General features: G+C 45.4%; 1 protein-coding gene across 49 annotated transcripts in view; it reads right to left on the reverse strand.

Annotated features, from left to right (window-relative positions):
• Sox5 (SRY-box transcription factor 5) overlaps positions 1–17,869 on the reverse strand; it is a 955,418-nt gene that overhangs the window by 26,576 nt on the left and 910,973 nt on the right. For 36 of the 49 annotated variants that reach the window (XM_087655720.1, XM_087655712.1, XM_087655717.1 and 33 more), the window contains 2 exon segments: positions 17,608–17,785; positions 4,656–4,801 (listed from right to left, as the gene is read on the reverse strand). In XM_087655720.1, coding sequence (XP_087511846.1) covers positions 4,656–4,801; positions 17,608–17,785 — 324 coding nt within the window. 49 annotated transcript variants of the gene reach the window in all.

Consider the following 17,869-nt stretch of genomic DNA (forward strand, 5'->3'; position numbering starts at 1 on the left):
AGGAAAACCACATTTTGGAAGGAGAGAAATGATATGGCCACCTTCTGGTCAGCTTTTCCTCTCAGGTGTGTGCTTTAGTGTCTGTTGTGGTCGCGTTGCCTGGTGGGAACTGCACAGCCAAGCTCTTAGGATTTACAGTTCACACAGATACTGCCAAGACCAGACCAAGAGGCTCCTGTCCACTTGCCCATGTGGTGCAGTCTGTGCCCTATCTGTGTTACGGAACTCAGCTTCAAACCCTCCTGCTTCTTCCTACCTGAGATAACCGCCCTTTCTACCCTTGACACTGAGGTTTATGCTGCAATGTCATCTGTCGCAGAGATCTGTGGCAGGAGATGACATTATTTGAATATACAATCAGTCTATAATTAACTAGAGAAGACAATTATAAATAACACTGTGTCCCAGAGTTTCCAAGAAACCTGACACACACAGTTCTTGGGTATGTTGAAACACTTCCAAGAAAAGTAAAGAAGTGAAAAAAAAAGTCTTTTAGAAGTCTTCAATTAAAATGTGTTTCAGTAAAAACGACTTTCATGATGTGTTTTGGTGCATATCACCCGGCAGACACCCCTCCTTGTCTTCACACCTCTAATTGTTTTTGCTGGCCAATTACAGCTACATAGAATCAAGACCTTCTGTTTGGGACCACCAGGCTTTTCGTACGTGAAGAGGAGTCACCGTGTACAAGGTTGGTGCAACAGAGGGAACACATCAACACAGGACTTTAATTTTCTGGATCTTGGGGACAGTCACCTAACATCTCTGTGGATCTGTGTGTGTGTGTGGCACGAGGCTAGAGTTTGTCCTTTTCCATTTTTTCATCCCCCTTGCTCTGTCCCTAGACCTTTCATACTTCTGCCTTCCCTTAGTCTTCCATTTATCACAGACATGTGCGTATGCACATGTGTGTGTGTGTGTGTGTGTGTGTGTGTGTGTGTGTGTGTGTGTGTGTGTGCATACCCATGTGCTGGGTACCAGGATAGGCCTCTATAAGAGCAGCAGGCAGTGGTAACCATGAACAATCTCCCCAGCTCAGGGAAAGTTACTTAAGGTTGCAAACAACGTTCTTTGGGGACTTCAAGTGACACGGGAAAATTCAAGCGAGAATTGCAGAAGTACATCATCCCACGTTCTACTGATGGCGTTCTTCGAGAATCACAACAGGAAATCTCAAGCTAACCACTGAGCTGCATGGGAACTGACCATGAGCTGCAGGATCACGAGGACCTCACAGACAGTCAGGGGCTGGGGAAAGACAGAAAAGGTACAGGGTGATACTACCTCACGATGCACAAGCACTCGCTGTCTTCACAGATAACTAACAGATAGGACATAGAGGTAGCCTGGGTTCTGGGCTCATGCTCAACACTATGCAATTAACAGATTGATAATTTTACCTAAACCACAGAGAGATTATGCATCTTGTGGCTCAAAACTAAGCCACCACCCCACAGGACAGTCGGTAATGCACAGAAGGAATGGGTGTTGATAAATCACTTATTCAAAGATGCAAACTTGGTATTATCACCATCCTCCCATAGGGTTAGAGAGACACAGGTTGATCCGTACAGAACGGTCACCCAGGCATGTCCAACAGGCGAAGGCAGCCTGAGAGCACATTGTCACTGCTGCCAAACACTGTGGTACACTCAGAGTTCTGCAGGGCTGCTGGGAAGCCAAGTCACACCCTCTGGCTGTCTTATAGAAAGGATGTGTCACACTGTCACATTAGGCAAAAAGGTTTGGTTTTCATAACTTAATATTTCTACTTCAAAACAAATAGAAACATAAGTTCAAGATTGAATTATAGATACAGAGAGATGGTTTATCCTTGCAGGGGACCCAGGTTTGGTTCCCAGAACCCAAGTTGGATGGTCTACAACTTCCTGTAACTCCAACTCTGGGGCTCTGTGTGTACCTGAACACACATGCCCACACACACACACACATACATACACATCACACACATACACATATGCATACATACACATCACACACAAACACATACACATACATCATATACATATACATACACACATCACACACATACACCACACACACATATACACCACACACATGCACATGCACATACATATACATCACACACATACACATACACATACATATACAGCACACACATACACATACATACACAACTCACACACACATACACAGCACACACATACACATCAACACATACACATAAACATCACACACATACGCATATACACACGTACACACACATGCATGTACATGCACGCCCACACGCACACATACACATCACACACACTATACACACATCGACACCATATACACACACACATGCACATGCACACACACACATACACATCACACACATACACCATACACACATATACACCACACACACACATGCACATACATACACATCACACACATACACATACATATACAGCACATACATACGCATACATACACATCACGCACACATACACATCACACACATACACATATACATCACACACATGCACGTACATGCACATGCACACCCACACATACACATCACACACATACACCATACACACACACACACACACACGTACCCAGAGACAGAGCTGCCTAATTATAAATCTTTTAAAAAAACTCTAAAAACATTAAGAAGATTTCACAGCCAATCAGCAATGACCCTGAGGTTGCTGTTGGTGACTCAGCTGGCCAGTGAGGTTGGTGGAGGTGACAGTGACACAGCTGGCCAACAGGAATCCGCAGGTTACTACTTCAAAAGTAGACTTTTACAAAACTGAAGTTACAGCTCTGCCGTGGGAGGGAGGCAAACTGAAGGTGCGTCTCCCCACTAAGGCAGAAGGCCCTAACCAGTGAGGGAAAGGCAGATGCTCCAGGCTGAGGATGAGAAATGGCAGCCAGGCCCCTCTGCCCTGGATGAGCTTGGGACGAGAGGCTGCAGGCGGCTGCATTGCTGCTGCTTAATCAGAAGCCGATGGAGTGGCTGGGGCCAGTGCAGGCGCATGCAGGAGAGCAACATCTGATCCGCATTAGTGGAGATTAACTCGCTTCACTGTGGTGGAGGGCCCAGGATTAGCTTATGTACTCCTGTTGCCTTACAAGCCGTCAGCACAATTATTGCCCTCCGATGTGAATGACTGATCTGTAACCACAGCTAAACAGCTTGCTGCTCAGGGGCTTCAGGAACTTCATGAAGATGGATTTCCATACCATCAAAGTGCTTTTAATGGGCTCCCGGATCCAACCATGAGGCCTGTTTTGCAAGTATATAGAATTCGGGATGAAGGCTTCCTGTCCGAAAGGATTTGGTTGGTTGTCACTTGACAATTCCCAGCCAGCGCGAGGGAGGGGACTTGGGGGGAGATAGGTAGAGTTGTCTCTGCTTTGGAGGATTAGAAGCAAGGTGGCCGCCGGTGATGGGGAGGGAGGGGGGTTACAGATGTTCACAGAATGCAACCAACGCTGTGTCCACAGCTGAACCCAAAGCGCTTAACAAATAGTGACAATTTAGCTATGCTTGCGAGGAATAGCTCCCATCACTTTGCGTTAGCATCTGGCCGAGTGTTAAACTCAATTCTACACAGGGAGCAGAGGGACGGGTTTCTCGCCGTTCTTTCAAGAATGTTTAAATATTTGAATATAAATCCCTTTCTGCTTGCTATCATTCCTACTTAGGGCTGCCGCCGCTGTGTTTCTTTCTGCTGTCCCTTCCAGTCCCAGAGTCTCACTTAGGCTGGAAGAGTTGTGAGTGCTGCTGGCCCTGGGGGCTGCAACAGTTGGCAAGGGTCATGGCCCAAGTTCCCCTTGCACTGTCCTCAGGAGGCATTCCCACCTAGTTCCATTTAAAACATGGCAACCCAGAGAACTATCCTCAGGAGTAAGCTGCTCCTCCGGGGAAGTTTCTGTGGGACTTCTGTGTGCCTCAGGAGGACAGACATGTAAACCGTTGATAAATGTCTGACCGCAACCCCCACCCCTCACCTGCAGCAATCGGTAGGATGATGAGAATCCAGTCACCACTCAACATTTTCATCCTGATACTACTAAAGAAGCCCACCACTCCGAGGACGCTACAGCCACATATATTTTTTCTTTCCTAAGCAAAACAAAGCTCACATGCAAATCTAAAGGCAAGAAGCCATCGCGTCTCTGGCTAATCCAGAAGCTCTGTTGGCTTTGGGTAGAACACAGAAGGTCAAAGCCTATTTTGTGTCACGATGGAGTCAAACTTTCCGAGTTTGCAGCCCCTAACACTTGACAGTGGCAACATTATGACAGGCTTAGGAGCCCGGGTATCATCCAAGCTTAGGCCGACTAAAGAAGATTCCGTGTTTTTCAAATCCAGCTGATCCCCAAGTATGAGTTAAGCATCTCTGGAAGGCAAAACTTTCCCTCACAGGCAGCATTTCAAATGCCACTTCGCTTTGATACACCCTGGCAGGAAAAACGGCTATGTTCATCCGCGGTAAGGTTCGGGGACGCATGGTGTTCTAATGCTCGGATGGGCCCCCTGGGAGCTCCCTGTTGGTGGGGGAGGGGACGACGAGGGGCCCGCCATTCTGAGGACAGTAGGAGGAAAAGATGGGAGAAAGGAAGGCATCCTGGTGCCCACAGCCGCTCTGAGAGAGCAAGCCACTGTCCCCACTGACCTTTTCTGTCCGGCAGTTGCTGATACCTATGCTGTTCACTACGGCCACCTTCCCATCCAGCGCTTGCTGCTCCCGCCTCAGCTGTTCCTTCATCTGGCGGGCTTCTTGGATTGCCTTGGTGACAGCATCGTGGTCATTTAAATAACCTGGGAATGAGACACAGTACATGTACCAAGTGCTCGGGAGAGGGAGAAGTCCGCTTTCGGCAGGGCTGTTACTTGTGTGGGTGTGTGTCTCGGGGTGGGGTAGGGGGGCGATGGCCACGAGGACCTGAGGGTTCCTGATGTCTTCACGGAACTCATGTAGAATAAGTGAATGAGCAAGCATTCGATCGGCGATGACTGGTTCACCCGGTCGTATGTGAAGGCACAGCAAAGCACCCACAGGGAAAGGACACGCTCACACTGTGTCTGGTTGCTGCTAAATGCTCACAAACTTAAAATAAAATTTTATCTAGGATTTTAAGTCAATGCCTGAATATGTTTTGAAGATTGAATTTGATTTGAATTATGCGTGCATGCATAGTATGTGTATGTACATCTCTAACTGTATCTATCTATCAATCTATCTCTTCTATCTACCTATCTACCTATTATCTATCTATCTCTTCTACCTATCTATCAATCTATCTATCTATCTATCTACCTATCTATCAATCTATCTATCTACCTATCTACCTATTATCTATCTATCTACCTATCTACCTATTATCTATCTACCTATCTATCTATCTATCTATCTATCTATCTATCTATCTATCTATCTCTTCTATCTATCTATCTCTTCTATCTATCTATCTATCTATCTATCTATCTATATCATCTATATCCATATCCATATCCATATCCATATCCATATCCATATCCATATCTATATCTATATCTATATCTATATCTATATCTATATCTGAGTGCAGCATCCACATAGGCTGGGAGAGGTCCTTGGATTTCCTGCAACTGCAGTCGCAGGCAGCTGGGAACCATGTAACATGGCTGTTGGGAACCACACTTGGTTCCTCTGTAAGAATAGTCTGTGCTTTTAATCACTGAGCCATCTTCCCAGCCCCCAAGACTAGAGCATTCCAAAGTTTAAAAGTTAGAAATGCAGAGGTCCAGTCCATTGTCCTCTGAGACCTGCGTGCTGGCAGTAGCAACCGCGACTCCCAGGCCTCTCAGAGTATCAGAAAATTCAGGTCCGAGTGTGTGGCTGGTACAGTCAGGCCTGTTCAGATGGAATTAGCCACTATTAGCCGACTGGAAGAAGCCTACCTCTCCCGTAAATCCATGTGGACATGATCTACAGGTTGCATCCAAACTCCTGAGCACGAGGGGACTTCAGGCACAGAATATGACCAAGGAGCTGACCAAGGAGCTGCAATCCGTGAGACATCATGGGTAGTGTTAACTCAGTCTCGATGGCCAGCTTGGGTCCAAGGCTCCCTGGCCCGGGCGTCGTCAAGGTCTCTGCCATCACAGTCATGAGGACAGTGAGGGAGGAGGGAGCTGAGGTGATGTTGGGTGGATCTCCACAGAACTGCGGGTCACTCACGTATTTGCTCTGCATTACTGTGCAGAACATTATTTTAGGGAGGAAGAGAACTGAGGGGAGAAAAAGCCCAGTGCGTTTTGCAACTGTTTAAAGGGTGGCTAATACCCTCTTGCTCACTCCCTATTTTTTTAACTGGGGCATAAAATGGCCCAAGATGGATCTGTAATATGAAATTGCCCAGAAAAGGGACTTGTTTGTGACATGAGGCTAAATCTAACCAGATCCATTGGTGAGCTGTGACAGATGGAGGGACTGTGAGACAGAAGGCAGGCACTAATCACACATAAAATGACCGGCTTGCCTCAACATGTTCCACGAATTCCAGCAAACTTTACACCCTAATCCATTTTTAGAACAAAAAACATCTGGGCCATAAATCCTCTAATCTGCCAAAACACGCTATTAAATCCCACGATTTGTTGAAAAACACTAAGATTAAAGAAAGGAAATATAAAATGGCTAGCTGCCTTGCTATGAAAGTGTTATTAATACTCTTTCTTTGTGTCATTATGAATGTTCTGGTACTAAAGGGCCTTGTCTAATCATGTCAGATTACACACCCTCATTGCATAGCTCTTCTGTCTGACCTGCTGATTGCCAGAAACTCATCAGATATTTTCTTGCTGCTTAAAAATTCTACTGAGAGTACTGAAGGGAGACCCGCAGAGCAGTGTCCTGGTGAGGAACTGGCGAGTGTGGTCCCTCTGTGGTCCCAGCTTTCCTTGTCGCAGGCTAATCCTGGTCCCGCCATCTTCTTGGGTCCATAAGTGTGTTCCAGATGAGGTCGTACCAGGGGGAGGGACCTTGAGAGCGATTACTGTGCCTTTTAGAAATAGTCACTGGAATTGATCCAAAGAACAAACTGATGCTTCAAATGCACAGGACGTTCACACCGAGGACTGCCTGGGGTGCCTGTCTGTTGCCTAGGCTAGACCTGCTTTCAACAACACTCTCCTTAGCACCCAGAACAATCCCCTCGATGCTTTATACCCCAGGGCATCCTGACCTGCTGCCCTCTGGGTAGAAATCCGGCCCTGCTGTGATAAGCGTTTGCACTTGTTTACTCTGTCCTCAGAAGACCAGCCTGCTTGTCCTGACCCCTGACCCATCTCTACTCAACCTGGCGACTTGTGGTTTGTATTCTCTATTTAGTCTCACTAAGATCTGTTTGGCCTCCCCAGAACACAAATGTATGTGAAACGGTTTAGCACATGGTGTTGAATAAAAGTATGAATTCTTTTAAGCTTTTTTGCAGACTGCCAAGATAGCACTGTGTAGGAAAACAGTTAATATGGATAGACGGAGAATGTAAGTCGTGGCGGAGGTGGGGGACTGAACCTGAGTGTGGCAGGGGCCACTTGGGCTGTGGGGAGGGTCAGATCAGGTTCCAATAGGTGCTGGCTCAGAAATAAACATTGCTTTTAGAGACGCCCGTGTTTCAGTGGTAACACAGTGTTGGATTCTAAGATCGGTGTCTGTCTGCTGCCATATGTCACAGAGCTCCACCATGGCAAGGGTTGGTTCTCTGTGTCAATCCTATGTCATCTTTGCATGTTCAGCTAATGCCTCTCTTCCCCTGCTGGCTCCCCTTATCCACCCGTGTCCTTGCATTGCCTTGTCTCGTATTCTAGAAAGAATGGTTGGAAATTTCATGTGTGTGTGTGTGTGTGTGTGTGTGTGTGTGTGTGTGTGTGTGTGTGTAAGCTTAACTGTGAATTATACAACATACGACCTCCATACCTTACTCTTACTATTTCCTGACTTCATTTCTGTCTCCTGTTTCACTGATAACGATGGCCTTCTTTCCTTCCCGTTATCAAGAATGTCCTAGACCAAAGTCCTCGGTTTTTCTTGCTCCTCATTTATGCTTCCTAGATCTAAACCATCTCCACACTTAGCTCAGCCTTCAGTGTGAGGTTACCTCCTCCCCCCAAACAAACAAATCAAGTTTTTCCTCAAACTTTACTTTTAAAACTCCCTCTCCTCCCCTTTCTAAGTCAAGTTCCTCAAAGAGGCTCCAGGTATGGACTCTCTCCCATCCTCTTGTCTCTCTGGCTGGAGCTGACACTGCTCTGCTGCTTCCCAGGGCTGAGGCCCCTGACTTGCTGAATTTCAAAACATTTCTCTTTCCTGCAGAATGACCCCCCAGGGTATCCTGACAGTGTGATGCTCCCCCCCACCATCTATGTGTTGGGATATAAGGTCTTCATTTGTTCATGGTTTCCCCTCCCTTCTGTGTTTTTGTCCTGGGATCTTTCCTTACCTGCTCCTTACATTTTGGTTCAACTTCCTAATCAAAAGGGGAAAAATGTGATCTACACTAGACAAGCCCGAAGCAAAACTTCAGCCGGGTCAGTCCGCAGTCCACTGGGTTGTCTCACTTTTCTCTCAGTTGCTTCACTGCTTTAATGCGAGTGGCACAGCATTAGCAAACCTTGTCAAGAGCAACTGAGAGAATATGGTCTCCAGACATAATAAATGTCCCACGACAGCATTCCCTGTCACCTTGTTTACAAAATGGCCGGGAGAAGCAAGTGGGATGGGCAGGCTGGATTCGGAGAGATCCAGGTTTCTGTTTGTGGTGGGAAGTGTGACGGCTGACAAGTTGTAACAATCACTCTAGCTTCTGCTCTTCTCGGCTATAAAATGTCTGCCAGCGTGGATGTCTGCTAAGTGAAGACACGTGTCTGTGAGGCACAGCCACTTGGCCTGTGAGGAGGTACTTCATCCCGGTAATGTCCTGACTTCATTTCTGCCCCGTTCTGTTGCCCTCTCCTCTCCCTCTTGGCACTCTCAGGGTAGGACTTTGTTCATGACAGTGAGAGCTGTGGGGAACTGGTGTTTCACGGTTGGTACGGAGTCTTATGTGGAGGCTATGGGATGTGACTCTGGAGGAGAGGGCTCACCTGGCACACATACAGGCCCTGGGTGTGAACCCCACTGCTAAGCAAATGAATAAGCAAACAGAAGTTCAGTTCAACCCAAGGCTGTCTGCTACAGCTCAAAGGGACACACTACAATTGGCCGGTTGATGAGTGATAATCTGTTGTTGTTTGTTCCTTTTGTTTTCTGTTTTCTACTATCGTTGTTCATACACTTAGGCAGTGGTTACATCTACAGTTGGGGTCTGAGGAGATTATACATGTATAGACGTTTAACAGACCCCTAGGAGGAAAACTTGAGGGCTAACAGCAGTGTGACCTCTAGCTAACATTTCAGAGGAGGTAACTAGTGTTTTACCTTCACTGCCAGAAACACCCTGAAAATCTCCTCCCTCCCTCTATTTTCTTCCTTCTCTCTGTCTGTATCTCTGTCCCTCTGTTTCTGTTCCTTTCCTCTGTATTCAAGTATGTATACATGTGTGTGCATGTGTGCGTGTGCATGTGCGTGCGTGCGTGTGTGTGTGTGTGTGTGTGTAAGGGTATACTAGGGTAGACATGTTGGTGGAAGCCATAGCTCTATTTCAATGGCTATTCCTCTGATGCCATCTACCTTACGTTTTGAGACACGGTTTCTGATGAGCATGGAGCATGTTACAAGGCGAAGTTGGCATTTTTTTTCAACATGGGTTCCAAGTCTTGAATATGGGTGTCGGTTTATAAAGTAGGCACCTTACTGACTGAGCCATTTCCTTAGACCACAGCGTGTATGTTTAAATGTTTCTCTAGGAATTTAGAGGCTATCCTAATGTGTGTGTGTGTGTGTGTGTGTGTGTGTGTGTGTGTGTGTGTGTGTGTGTATCAAAGACAAAGAAAAAGCTATTGCCAGCTTCTGTATGTATACCTGTGCATACATGTACATGTACATATATGTATTTTCCCATTCAACTTCTCTACCTGTATGCCCTATGAGTCCCTGAAATGCAGCCTATGTACCTCAGAACTCATCATCATCATCATTCTCCTGCCTCAGGCTGTCCTCTGTACATTCCACAGAACTTCCCTGTAGCCTATCCCAGCCCTTGGATGTCTTCATCTAAGATTGGATTCCTTGCCTGACCTGGATAACAGTCAGGTCTCGTTGAGCGTTCATTCCTCAGCTCTTACATCTGCTCACCCTCGACCCATGGTCCCTGCTTTCAGTGAAGACATCCCATCATCCACTTAGGCTAATCTCAAACTTTATTACAGTTGCTATCTTCATGGTTATATTCCCAGAGTCTGTTTTAACTCTGCTTCCAGACAAAGTATTTGGATGTGAAAAGCCTCTGCTTGAAAAACCGTCTCTTGGTAGCCTTGTGTTTAAAGTAGCATTTCTTGAAATGATGATCTGTCATTGTTTGGAAAGGAAAAAAAAAGATGCTCAAACTAACTGGATTAGAGTTATGTCTTCAGATTGTTGGCTATGGTCATGTGCCTTGGGAATCTTCAGGAGATAATGCCAACCTTCAGCCTCGCCTATACATGCTCACTATAACTTTCAAATCTCTTTAATGTTTTCCCCAGATCATCATTCTGGGATAAGCCCCAAGAGCTTTAACAGGGCCTAAGAGCCTCTTCATGTTGTCAGATGTTTGATCTTCCCATGCCTCTATGACTGTCTCTCACAAGGTCCTGTTTGAGTTGCAAAGGGACACTGCCCCAGTCCAAAGACTTTCCTGATTCCCATCTCCATAAACTCCTCATTCGCTGGAATGTTCTCCCACTCGGCTGTAGTTAGGAATTTCTTAAGGCATTATTCTGTCTGTGAGGACTTCTCTGACATAGTCCAGACATGCTCCAGGCAAGTTCTGTGAAGCCTGCTTATCTACTTCTTTGAAGCCTTGTACATACTTTGCTCATCACACAGGCCTGCATTTTCCTAAGCATGCTGTCTCAGGCTGTTTATGAACTACTTGAGAGCATTTAAAAATACTTTATTCTATTTTCAATTCTATCTCTGTCTGTCATCTGTCTCTCCCTGTCTCTCTCTCTGTCTCTGTCTCTCTGTCTCTCTGTCTCTGTCTCTGTCTCTCTCTCTCTCTCTCTCTCTCTCTCTGTGTGTGTGTGTGTATGTGTGTGTGTGTGTATGTGTGTGTGCATCCTCAAGAGACAGAAGAGAAAGAGGGCATTGGATCTCCTAGAGCTAGACTTACAGTGAGTCCCCTGATGTGGTTGCTGGGAACAGAACTCTGGTTTTAACCACTGCTTTTAATCACTGAGCCATCTCTCCAACCGCAAGGGCATGGTTTTGGTGGGGGTTGTTGTTGCTGTTGGTGGTGGTGTTTGGTTGTCTTGTTTGTTTGTTTGTTCCGGTGTTATTCTTTCATTTCATTGTCTCCTCATAAGACTACTTTGAAGGAATATGCCTGCATGTATATGAGCTCCCGTTTTCATAACCAACGAGTTCTCTTCAGCGGAAAGCTTCCCTCCGTGGCACAGAGGTGCTAACAGGTCACGGAGCCGGCAGACATAGCCAGCTGAGACGAACTCCTACTTCTTGCGTCTACATTTTGATCTTTTTAAAATTACATGTATTTATTGCATGCGCATATTACACATGCATGCTTGCCTCTCACGGCACATGGGTAGGGGTACAGAGCTAACAGGAGTCAGCTCTTTCCTCCCATAGATTCCAGGACTGAATTCAGGTCTTCAGGATTACAGGGAGATAAATCCCTTTGACCAAATGATCTATTTCGCTGACCCCATAAAAAATGTAGTTGCACATGAAAGTTGGAGTGTGTTGCACAATTTTCCACCAATTTTTCTGAATTTCAGATAGGTTATGGAGTTTCAGCCCCTGAATGTATAATTCCCAATTCTTCCTCTGAGAACATCAGAAGTAGATCACAAAGGGAACAACAGTCTGTAGACTGGGAAGTGCCTTGCAAAGCTAAATGGTTTGCAGCTGTGGCGGGACTGCATCGCTCACTTCCTGAAGAGGTGGTCGCTTCCTGTGGGTAACAGCCTCACTCAGACTCTGACGCCAACAGGCAGGGTCACCTCATTCTGTCTCTGGTGTAAGTTCTCCCCATAAAGGATGTAAAGTACTATCCAGGCACAGTGGTTCCTGCCTGTAACACCAGCGCTTAGGAGTGGGGCAGGAAGTCATGCTTCCAGGTCTGAGGCCAGCCTAGGCTATGTGGCCAATTCAGTGAATACACTTGACCGCACTTCTTTCATTTATCTGGGTCCCAGCCTATGGAGGACAACAGAAGTGCATTTTCAGTGTTCATGGGTTTCTGAGGAGCTTTAGGTGAGGGTAATGCGCTCTAACAGGAGTCACAGTTATGCTACGTCAGTTGTGTACTGCTTCTGCTTGCTTCCCAAAGTTTGAAAATGCATAGCATAGAGAAAATGTTTTGTAAATACATTTTACATCTCTCTTCTCTCTTTTCTTTTTTTTCTTTTCTTTTTCTCTCCTTTCTCCTTTCCTTCTCATTCTGTCTCTGTCTTTCTCTGTCTCTCTCTGTCTGTCTCTCTCTTTGTGTCCTTTTTCCTTTCTCCTTCCTTTTCATTCTCTATCTCTGTCTCTGTCTCTGTCTCTGTCTCTGTCTCTCTCTCTCTCTCTCTGTGCAAGTATGTATGTGTCTGTGCAAGCATGTGCATGTATGCATGTGTAGTATGTGACTGCATGTGTATCTGAGTGTGTATCTGTGTGTGAATATATGTGGATATGTGTGATTACCAGGTATGTGTGTGTGTGTGTGTGTGTGTGTGTGTGTGTGTGTGTGTGTGTGTGTGGAGCTTAGATGACAGTTCTAAGGAGTCGGGCCTCTTCTTCCATGATGGATATCCTAAGACTCCAACTCTGGTTGTCAGGATTATCAGCAAGTGGTATTCGCTCCAATTTACATGAGTGAGAGAATCTTCCAGTAAGACAGTAAGAAAGAGAGGCCACCAAGAGGCAAAATGGGGCCAGAAAGAGTGCCAACTCAGGGACCTGAGGCCCCACTGACCTATAGTGTTGGGTATAGATAAATTATGCCAACAATAAGGATATATCCTTAAAGCGAGGGGACCTGGGAGGGAAGCTCAGCGATGAGCAGCATCCTCAGGGTGTGGACATCCCTGGGCTAGTTCCTTGTCACTGAAACATGCAATAAAATCAGGGCCACACTACCGTCATCCTCCCAAAGAACTTACTCCAGACGCCTGCAAAGGTGACAATCTGCCTCAGTTCCCCACAAATAGGAATGCTGGACCAGATGACCCAGGTGTGTGTCTGCTCTGTCTCAGGGCCTATACTTTTAGAATAGCCAGGGAGGAAATGGGTAGGAAAATGTCTTGAGGAATGTTTACGGAGACAGACACATGTCAAGCCTAAGTGGACATGGCCTATGCAGGGACAGTGACATCAGCCTAGTCAGTCTCAAATTACCCACCGTTCCTCTGGAATGTTTTTGCTCGGGATTTATTTTTTTCCAGATACCTATCATCTGTCCACCAATCAAAAGTATTCCTGTAGAACATGCTCATTAGAGTCTATTGGCCACCAACCTTAAAAAGTCACTCTCTCTATGTGTGGCTAATAGATAGATAGCAAAAAGCCGGTGTCATTAATGATAACTCAAAGTTATCTTTTGGTCCATGGTTTCCCATGGTTTATTAATGGCCTAAAACATTAATTTTTCTTTCAGGGTGACCTTTACAACACCATTAATCCTCCCGGCTTTTACCCAACCACATTATTTCTCATTATAGTCTCAGCTTTCAACATCTACATTTGTTGAAAAGAGGAAAGTAAATTGTAGTGCCCTCAAACCCTTGGAAAATACGAGGGCTGGAGATACGGTAAAAGGACTGTATAGGGCGGGGGGAAAGGGATGTTTTATCACAGTGACAGAGACAGCCATATGATAAGAATCATTAAATACATTCTTGCTGTTATAAAATACTTGGCCATACTTAATCTGTGGGAACGCTAATGTAAAACTGTCTATAGACATGAATACATGAATACATACACATATGCATATATATGCACATATATAATCATTACACTGGAAAGCAAGGTTTGAGTAATATTTTAAAAGTAGGCCATGTGTCAACACCATGATATTTATGACCTCCATTTGTTTCAGGAAGTGAATCCTTTCGCCAGATCAAATATTTTCTTACACACTTGGTCCACAGAAGCCAGTCTAGCCTCCTGTCCTTTAGGACACTGTGCAGAGGAGTTAGTGTTAGACCGTAGTGTTGAGAGCCACATGCAGGTTCCAAACCTCGGTTTTCTCTGGTTCTCCCTGACTGCTGGCCCTGCCCTGTGCTGAATCAGACTGGTAAGTTACCTTGAGTTCTACTTTATAGAAACCACAGAGTCTGGAAATGCCTTTTGCTCTGCCTAAGTTTTCAATTTCTCTGACTCAGACCAAGTTTCTATTTCCTTCTGTCTCAAACCAAAGATCCAGCTTTCTCCTTTCCTAAGGCAAGTTCTTTCAGCAACCCTTTCTCTGTGCTATGACAGTGTCCTCTCCCTCTCTTTCAGGGCTGTGCAGCTCTCCACTTTTTCTCTTCCTCATTGAAGAGGAATATGTCTATTTATCTATTTATCTATCTATTTATCTATCTATCCATCCATCCATCCATATATCATCAATCTGTCTATCAATCATCTGTTATCTATCATCTATATGTCTATCATCCATCTATCTATCCATCCATCCATCTATCATCTATCTAAATCTATCATCTATTCATTTGTCTATATCTTCTACCTATATACCTATCTATGTTATCTATCTGTCTGTCTGTCTATCTTTCTATCTAACTATCTATCATCTATATATCCATCCAATATCATCAATCTATCAATCATCTGTTATCTACCATCTGTCATCATCTCTATCTATCTCTATCTATCTATCTATATATCTATCTATCTATCTATCTATCTATCTATCTATCTATCTATCCAGCCATCCATATATCATCAAGCTGTCTATCAATCATCTATTATCTATCATCTATCATTACCTATTTCTATCTATCTATCTATCTATCTATCTAGCCATTCAGCCAGTCCCATTTTGAACCTAGGTCTTTCTGACCTCCTGACCTCTGAGTTACTTCTAGATAGATCACATTTATAAGACTCCATATTGCTCACTGACCTGGATTAGGCACTGAACTGTCCCATTCTCTGCAACTGGGAGTCTGGGGGGATTGCCCCGCTTGGTTTCAGACTCTGCCTATCCGTGAACTCCAGCTAAAGCCAAGAGCTCTTCGGCTTCATGCTCTTGTGCTCTTCCTCAGAACGGGCCACCACCAAACGGCCCCTCCTGTGTGCAGCTTTATCCAAGACCCCCTCACACTGCCCTATTGTTCTGTGTCTATGAGGTAACTGCTGACTTACACGCATAGGGCTACTCTGCCATGTGAGTGCTTTTGTGAGTTCAAAGGTGACTTGAGGTAATGGCACCTATCCCAAGCTGCTCACAGACAGATTTCTTTCCAGTGTGAGATTTTTCAAACTTTTACCTAGAGCTCGGCTAGTTGACCGAAGGCATCCCCATAATGCTTACAGAACAGCTTTCTCTGCGGTGTGACCCCCCTGTGTTTCTCATAGTCATTACTGACCGAGGACTTCCCCACACTACCTCTATGCATGGCATTTGGTCTTCACTTGTTTTAAAGTCTCTTTTAGATAGTTTTCTACCTAGGGAAAAAATGTGTGGTAGATTTAAAATGTGTTCAAGTCATCTTTGAGATTTCTTTCCCTTTGAAAGTTGGAGCCCGATTCCCTTTTTCTGGGGTTCAGTTTCAGAATTACAGAACAGGCTTGGTGGGCATCGGGTGAGCAGGTCGCAGATGCCACAGCTTCCTCTACTCTCCTTTGGGGTCGCTCACCGGGAAGTTTTCCTACCACGTGATGCGTCCCTGCAGGGAAGGTTTGTGTGGCCAAGACCTGAGGTCTCAGTTGTCAGAGAGGCAAGCTTGTTGTATACTTCCAGTGAGGCCCACAGGGGTCTGCCTCTCTGGCCAGCATCCTCCCTGTGAGCATTTGGAATTTCTTAGAGCAGTAATAGGAAGCTGGCTTCCCCTTTGCCACTGAGGAAATGTATGCTCATGGACAAAGTTTGGGGCTGGTTTTTATATCACATTAGCTAATACATTGGACGCATCTACGACTCTTTACTTCTTACCAGACGCACTCTTTCCTGGTGAACAGCTCTAGTCAAGGAGGGATTTCTATGTCTAACGCCCTACCTCTCTGCTCTCACGTAGCAAACAGGGTCACGGTTTGCCCCTGAGCACTCGTAACTAAATGTTTCCTTGTTCTGGTGAGTTGGCACACACTGAACTTCATGATTGTGTCTTCCAGTTTTGTCCTGCTTTCTTCTTATTTACTGATAACGGAAACACCCACGCTCCCCTGTCTCCACGGTGGTGTGTGCCTGACTTTGTCAGAGTGCGCCTGCGTCCCTCCAGAATCCCCTTTGCCTAATTCTATATCGTGTGGTACCCTCACAACCTTATATGATAACAGTGCTTTCACTGAACGGTGGTGTTTGGGTGTCGATACTGTTAAGTTCTGGGAAGAAAAAGGTCATGGGAGTGTTCACCCTCACTCTGTCCATGTCTTTGCATCTTAGCTTGCACTACGCACTGTCTGTCGTTTGTTTACATTGTACTTAGCTTTGCGGTATACGTTATCCAAGTCTTTAGCGAAGAACCTGCATTTCACGGATGCAGATCTCTCTGGGTTGTTCCTCTCTTCTTACAGCTCAGAGTGTCTATGAATACATAGTTTCAGTTTGGGCCCTGCTATTTTTAGGTTAGTCTAGCTTGATTCTTCCCAGTAGAATGCAGCACTCTCCTCTTTGACTACAGGATTAGAGTTGCGCTCTGGAGTCCCCTTCAGTGTTTATGAGTTACATTGTAACACGTCCCAAAGTAATCATGTAGTACCCGGGGCTAAACTGGGCTCCTGGCTTCCCAATCAGGCAGAAACAATAAATGTGTCACTTGTGTATGTTTTAATTCATGTATGGAAAATAAAAATGATAGTGTTGGTTAACTCGTGAAGAATGACAGTCACAGGGAAACCAAAGGTAGCTCTCTGTACAAACCCTGCTTGTGTTCAGTTGGGATTTCCAATTGGAAGAGAGCAGAACAAACTTCCTGTCTCGTGGCTGACAGTTGACCCAAACAGAATGCATTCCATAGTATATATTTGTGCACATCACAACAATAAATAAAAAAAAATCTCAGAAAAGGTAAGTCACTTAGGAACCAAGTTTCACTGTAATCATTCATCCTCTTTAAAAAAAATAAACTGAAAGTCAAAGTTTCTCACATTCAGATTGCCAGGGTCAGTAGCAGTCAGACTGAGTTGGAAATGTCGCTTGCATGTTTAAAGCAGACCTTAGGACAGTAACTCAATTACATCTCCCTCATTAACTCACGTGCAGCCTTCCTGGATGATTTCATTCCAATGCCGTAAACGGAAAGTCAAGGAGAACAAGAGAAGCGTAACTTACCTATTGTGCTAACTCTCGCTGAAGGACTAGCTAACGCTGCTGGGACAGAGGCTTTGAGGGGACCCGCTCCACTGTTAATTCTCAGAGCTGGCATGTGAGGAGAGGTGGGTGACGCAGGTGATTTGCCGTCAGAGGTCTTGGGCTTAGCTGATAGGTTCAGTGGCTGGGCCACTTCATCCTGCAGGGATCACCAGAATACGAGCTGTGACAAGGTAAGACTGAGCAGAAACATGTAGAGAAGCACAGGTACACACCCTGTCAT

The sequence above is a fragment of the Rattus norvegicus genome, chromosome 4, assembly GCF_021556685.1.
Source record: "Rattus norvegicus strain SHRSP/BbbUtx chromosome 4, alternate assembly SHRSP_T2T, whole genome shotgun sequence".
NCBI classification, from domain to species: Eukaryota; Metazoa; Chordata; class Mammalia; order Rodentia; family Muridae; genus Rattus; species Rattus norvegicus.